The sequence below is a fragment of the Herpailurus yagouaroundi genome, unplaced genomic scaffold (genome assembly GCF_014898765.1).
Source record: "Herpailurus yagouaroundi ecotype Mexico unplaced genomic scaffold, PumYag 67690, whole genome shotgun sequence".
NCBI classification, from domain to species: Eukaryota; Metazoa; Chordata; class Mammalia; order Carnivora; family Felidae; genus Herpailurus; species Herpailurus yagouaroundi.
The window spans coordinates 5,256,857-5,263,866 of record NW_024420490.1 but is presented as its reverse complement, the minus strand read 5'-3'; the positions used below and the strand labels follow the sequence as shown (position 1 = coordinate 5,263,866).

The 7,010-nt window shown below is 48.2% G+C and overlaps 1 protein-coding gene across 1 annotated transcript in view; it reads left to right on the top strand.

The window, feature by feature from the left end:
• Window positions 1-2,696: 2,696 nt before the first annotated feature.
• Window positions 2,697-7,010, top strand: part of MAP3K15 (mitogen-activated protein kinase kinase kinase 15) — a 129,047-nt gene continuing 124,733 nt past the window's right edge. Inside the window, exon 1 of the mRNA XM_040468313.1 lies at window positions 2,697-3,225. Coding sequence (XP_040324247.1) covers window positions 2,877-3,225 — 349 coding nt within the window. The 5' untranslated portion in view covers window positions 2,697-2,876. The remainder of the gene's footprint in view (window positions 3,226-7,010) is intronic.

Sequence of the window (7,010 nt, the reverse complement as noted above, 5' to 3'; positions counted from 1 at the left end):
AGCCAGAATTCACAACTCCTGTGAGTCTTATTCTGTCAGCGGGGCCCCAGTGAGAGCTGGAAAGAACACAGGAAGCTTAAAGTGGGGGCAACAGCAAGACACTGGCAAGCGATCGTGAAGTGGGCATCTTTGCTCTTCTGAAGGCTGTGCCAGTCATTGGAATAATTTCAGATAAACAGGCACATTAGGAAAATTATTATTATTATGCATTACAAGGCTATAAGGAAAATGTGTCCATCATGTTTTTTTAAAAGCTCAGAACAAGGTGTTGAAAGTTTTCTCTAGCTTCCCTCTTCCCAATTTTGGTCTGTGTGTTTTTACAGATCTCCTCAGAGCCCATTTTCCATTCACTGGCCACAAAAGAGGGTGCACACTGGTGGCACTTGTTGAAGTTCCTAATTTTTACCAGGACTGGAATTAAGGCAGGATTTCTTTAAAGATTTATTCCAGCACTTTCGGCTTTCTTTTGGGGGTGGGGTGGAGGCATGGACTGTACCATTACTGAAACAAGAAGAGAAGCCAAACCATGACTTTGTACGGTAAGTCCTGTCCTGCTTTTGTCAGATGGCTTGTGATGTACTACAAAGGATGCCATCAAGAAAGTGAAAAGACCAGTCATAGAATGGGAGAAAATATTTGTAAATCACGTATCTGGATAAGGGACCTAGATCCACAATATAGAAAGAACTTTTTAACTCAATAATAAAGACAAATACCCAGTTTAAAAATGAGCAAAAGATCTGAATAGACATTTTTCCAAAGCAGTTATACAAATAACGAATAAGCACGTGACAAGATGCTAACCATCACTGGTCATCAGGGAAATGCAAATCAAAATCACAATGCAAATACAACATCACAGTGCAAATGCAGATCCACAATTTTCAAATTTCCAATTTTCAAATTTTTCAAATTTCCAAATGTGCAAATTTCACACCCACTGGGATGGCTGTAATCAAAAAGACAACAAATGTTGGTGACAGTGTGGAGAAATCGGAACCCTCCTATGCTGTCGGTGGGAATGTGAAATGATGGAGCCACTTTGGAAAATAGTGACAGTTGATCCAAAAATTAAGCATGGAGTTGTCATATGACCCACAAGACAAATGAAAACCTCTGTCCACACTTTGTATGATTCCATATAGATGAAATGTCCAGAATAGGTAAATCTAGAGACAGAGAAAGTAGATTGGTGATTGCTTAGGACTGAAGGGTGTTGGGGGAGTGGAGAGTGACTGCTAATGGATACTTGGTTTTGTGGGGCGGGGGGGGTGGGGATAGGTGATGAAAATGTTCTAAAATTGAGTGTGGTGACAGCTGCTCAACTCTGTGAATATACTAAAGCCACTTAAATGGGTGAACTGGATGGTTTGTGAATTATATCTCAATAAAACTGGTATTAAAAATGAAAACCCAGGGCACCTGGGTGGCTCAGTCGGTTAAGCTGAGGAATCTTGATCTCAGCTCAGGCTTTGATCTCTGGGTCATGAGTTCAAGCCCCGCCTTGGGCATTAAGCCTACTTTAAAAAAAAAAAAATGAAAAACCAAAACCGCAAAACCTTGTGACAGCCTCAAGGGCATCCTGTCTTTTAAATACAAGTACTACCTGTGGTGGTAATACTACATTTAATATTGGAGCCTAAAATTGTGAGGCAGGGAAGGTCCAGAGTAAAGATCCCTTTGGGTTCACAGCATTTCATAGGTCAGGTAGGCATCCCGCTTGGAGTCTATTTTCCGGGCATAGAAAATTTGTTGCTGGTGCATCCCGGTGCTTTGTCAAGGTCACAGTGAAAGGAGGAGCAGGCCTGCAGGACTGGGCTCAGGAGGGCCATGCTCTTGGGGTGCCTGGATGGCTCCGTAGGTTAAGCTTCCCACTTAGGCTCAGGTCATGATCTCGGGGTCGGTGAGTGGAGAGCCCCACATCCGGCTCTGTGCTGACAGCTGAGAGCCTGGAGCCTGCTTCGGATCCTCCCCACGTGCCCCCCCCCCCCCGAAAAAGAGGGGCGCCCGGGGGGGTCAGTCTGTTAAGTGTGAGACTTCAGCTCAGGTCACGATCTCATCGTTCAGGGGTTCGAGCCCCGCATCAGGCTCAGAGCCTGGCGCTTGCTTCAGATTCTGTGTCTCCCCCTCTCTCTGCCCCTCCCCTGCTCATGCTCTGTCTCTGTCTCAAAAATAACTAAACATTGAAGAAAATTTAAAAAAAATAAAAAGATAAAAATAAACATTAAAAAAATTTTAAAGGGAGGGCCATGCTCTTGGCCACTGGGACAAGGAGTACAAAATTGAGTTATTTATTTACCTATCAGAATCAGAAGCGTTTTAAATAAGCATCTTCTCATCTCAATTCTGAGTGACAAGTACCTCTGTATTTAGCTTGAAATTGAATATTTACCTCCAGCCAGCGCTTTGAAAGAGTTTTTGCTCTGCTTGAAAAGCTTGAAATTGTTTTGAGGGAAAAAAACGGGACTCCTAATGTCCGTCAGGCTGGAGGGATGGCAACAACAAGATCCTAAAATTGACGAATCCGCCCTCCTCAGGGCGCTGCCCGGGGGAGGCGGCAGGGGGCGCCCTGCCAGCTCCTGCCCCGCCGCTCTTCCCAGGACTACCCCCCCACCCCCCCCCCCCGCCCGCCGCTCGTCCTGACGTCCCAGGCCCCCGCCTCCCTCTCCCCAGCCTTCAAAGGGCGCTTGGGGGCTGCGGGGCTGGAGCTTCCGTCTGCAGCCCGGGGGCCTTGCCTTCACCTGCGGGCCGCGAGGCCACGGGTGCGCGCGGGCTCTTCCGGGTCCCGCCCCGCGCCCCCGGGAACAGGTGCCGAGACTGCTTGCGGCCCTTAGCCGCACGCGCGGAGGTGGGATCAAGGCGCGCAGGGCGGCCACATGGAGAGCGGCGGCGGGACTCTCCCCGCTGGGGCGCTTGGTGTGGCGACCGAGTCGCCACGGTGCCCGCTGCCGCCGGGAGCCGAGGCCACGGCGGAGCCCGACGGGGCGGCCGAGGGCGCCGGGAGCGGCAGCGGGGGCGAGGACGGGGACGCGCCGCGGCGGGCTCTGCGGGCAGTATACGTGCGCAGCGAGAGCCCCCAGGGCGGCGCGGCTGGCGGCCACGAGGCGGGGGCGCGGCTGTGCTTGCTGCGGGCCTGCGAGGCCGAGGGCGCCCACTTCACCTCCGTACCCTTCGGGGAGCTTGACTTCGGGGAGACAGCTGTGCTCGACGCCTTCTACGACGCCGGTGAGGCCGATGCCCCCTTCGCCCTTACCCCACGCCGCCTGCTTTTCTTACCCTGGCACACGCCATGGCCCTGGCCACCCCCACCAGCCCCGCTTCTGCTAACTTAACCACCAGCCTGCCCTGCCTTTCGGGAGGGGAGAGTAGGTAGCATTGTATCTTTTTACAGATAGGAAAACAGAAGCGACTGGCATTTAGCTTCGTTATTTTACAGTCTCCTTAAACATCCCTTAACCCAACAAACAGCCCATAAACTGGATGATGCGAAGCCCTCCTCCCCACCAGTTATCCAGTTTTTATTTCCTCCCTCTGGTGCCCTGTCCTTATAGCAGTGAGTGGGCCCCAACCCCACCTACACATTAGAATCACCTGGGTAACTTTTACACCCCACCCCCACCCCGCCCCGTGCCCAGATTGTATCCCAGACGAATACCAGAATCTGAGGCCTCAGTAGTTGTTAATGCTTTCTCAGATGATTCCACTTTGCAGCCCAGAAGGGGAATCGGTGTGTTACAATTGAGTGTGTGTATATATGTGTAGGGACAGGTGCTCTTAGAAGTGCCCCAGTGTTCTTTTTAGTACTCTAATTCCTGCCCCCCAAACACACTTTGACGGTGGGGCTGTGCTCTCCCACGTGTGTGACAGATCTATTTTATCCCATGGTGCACAAGCATTTGGGGGCTCAGGGTCTCCTCCGTTGCTGGGATGGGGCCCTAGATCTCTGAGCTCATCACTGTAATAAGCACTGGCGTGACATTAATAAGCCTTGGGTATCGTGCAGTAATTACCTGGGGGTCCTTGTGCCTTGGCTTCTTCACTGATCAAAAGGTGGTAACGGTGCCTACCCTAAACCTAAAAGCATGTCGGAAGGTACAGGGAGAATTTAAGATGCTGGCCACACCATGCTGAAGCAGTCAGCCAGATGTAGTGCCATCCATTCTCTGCCAGAGGCAACAGGGATCCGTTTTCTGCAGAGCAAATCCTCCCCGTCTGGAACAGGGGGCGGGGTGTCAGGTTTGTTCAAATAAAGTGGCCCCTGAGCCCGTTGAAGACACTCTCGACATTTCTGACCTCTCAGAGTGTACTCTTCAGCACAGCGTCTTTTTAGAAAAGTGCTCAGGAGCCCACTTCACCCAGAACCACTCGGTTTTCTTGCCTTCTGTTCATTCTCCTCCAAAACTGGAGTTTGAACAGACTCTTCTCTGAAAGGTTAAATGTTCCTTTAGCCACTCAGCACAGCTATAGCCTCCTGCGTGCTGGTGCCAACTCTGAAGATCGCTGCGGCTTTATTCGTGCAGGGGGGGAGGGGGTGTGTCTGTGTCTGTGACAAGCCTTCATCTACCAACAGGACCCCTTCTGGGTGGGTGTGAAAGTTATGTCAGTCAGAAATTCTTTGGCTTTCGATTCCAGATCTACACAACAGGTACATTGCCTTCTCTTGCTCCCGGTCCTGATTCCCTAGAATTTTCTGCATCATGCGCTTCCTTTGGTTGACCTTGGCTTCATCTTTTTTTAAAAAAATTTTTAGTGTTTATTTTTGAGAGAAAGACAGTGCATGAACAGGGGAGGGGCAGAGAGAGAGAGAGAGGGAGACACAGAATCCAAAGCAGGCTCCAGGCTGTGACCTGCCAACACAGAGCCTGATGCGGGGCTTGAACTCACGAACCGTGAGATCATGCCCCGAGCCGAAGTCAGATGCTCAGCCGACCGAGCCACCCAGGCGCTCCTTGTCTTTTTTTAAAAGTTTATTTATTTTGAGAGAGACAAAGACGGCATGAGTAGGGGAGGGGCGGAGGGAGGAAGGGAGAGGGAGAGAAACCCAAGCATGCTCCAAGATGTCAGTACAGATTCCGATGCAGGGCTCGATCCTACAAACTGAGATCATGACCTGAGCCGAAAACAAGAGCCGGACGGACACTCAACCGGCTGAGCCACCTGGATGCCCCAACCTTGGCTTGGTCTTGACTAAGTCATTTCTCAGCACATCATTACAACTTATAAATATAACTTACGTATTTGTGTATAAATATATATGAATATAACATATTAATATATAACAAATATATGTGAATATAACATATTTATATAAGTTATATAAATATATGTAAATATAACATTTATGTAAGATATATAAATATAACTTACATGTAAATATAACATATATATAAATATAGCAATAAATTCTTTTTACAGGTTTGACAAAGGATGTATGCCACTACACTAAGTGGGTTTATGGATTAAACAGACAGCCCCCTCACTCACCTCTCCTGGCTTCCTCATCTCTACCACTCAGACTTTTGATATCTCCACCAAAAATCATACAAATCTTTCACTTTGGTTTCTTTGTAGAAGTTCTGTAAGCACACTGTCCAACAGGTAGCCTCTAGCCGCGGGTGGCAGTTTACATTTAAATGAGTTTAAACGCAGTAAAAGTCAGTTCCTTGTGGATACCAGGTGTATTTCAAGTGCTCAACAGGCACTGTGAAGAGAGCATTTTCCTCATCGCAGGAGGTCCCATATGAACAGTGCTGTTCTAGAAAAATGTTTGTGGGGAGGGGACCAATGGAGCTGTCCCAGATGTTTTTTAGGGAGGCTGGTAGGTGTGAAGTGTGAACACTTCCGGCCTCTTGCTCCCATAGCAAGGCGAAACCGGGTTGGGTTGGGTTTTCCTACTCCTGGTGCAGTTTTATGTGGTCCTCTGTGGGTCTGGATCAGAGGTTCCAGATCACCAGTGCCTGGGTGATTTGGTGGGATATGAGAGAGCCCCAGGCAGGCCTTCATCCCAGGCAAGGACAGGTGACGCTGTGGGGAAAAACACCGCCATGGCCATGAGTACTGTAAAAAACAAATCATAAGATCTACGTAACATAAAATTTGCCATTTAATCATTTTTAAGTGTGCATTTCATTGGCATTAAGTACGTTCACGCTCTTGTGCAGCCATCTACAGAGAACTTTTTTACCAGCTCAGACAATAACTCTGCTCCCCTTAAATAGTAACTTGTCCTCCCCCGTGCCCCCTAGCTCCTGGTAACCACTGCTCTACTTTCTGTCTCTGTGAATTGGCCTGTTCTAGAGATTTCATAGAACTGGAATCATACAGTATTTGTCTTTTTGTGTCTGGCTTATGTCACTTAGCATAACATCTTCAAGGTTCCTCCGTGCTGTAGCACATACCAGAACGTCTTTTAAGGCTACCGAATACTCCAGTGATTGCATACACCACGTTATGTGAATCCCTCATCTGCAGATGGGCCTTGGGTTGTTTCCACCTTTAGGGTATTCTAGATATTTCTGTGATGACCGTGGGTGTCTGAATACTTGTTCAAGTTTCTTCTTTCACTTTCTGTGGTATATGGTAATTTCATGGTTAAATTTTTGTTTTTTTGAAAAACATCCTGTTCACTTTGAGCGGAGGTGGTGGTCATCCCTATGTGCCTTTGGTCCATGGAAGGACTAATTTGTTTTATTTTTTTGAGCACCTGTCGTCCATCTTCAAAGTTGGGAGTCTTGAATTTAGTAGAACTATTGAATTCTTTGAGGGTCGATCACTCAGTTACTTCTAGTATTTGGAGAACAAAACAGGTGTTCTCTTTTTTCTCTAAAAGAAACCCCTTCTGGATATGCCTTGACTCCTTTTGTCTAAGTGCCCATTTATCTACTTGAACAGAATTTATAGTTATGGCTTGAGGTCCTTCTCTTGTGTGTGGAGTGTATTTACACGCAGCAGCCTTTTCTCCTTCTCAGGCTCATGCTGTGTCTCCCTCTTGGAGGTTCTCTGTGCTTGTG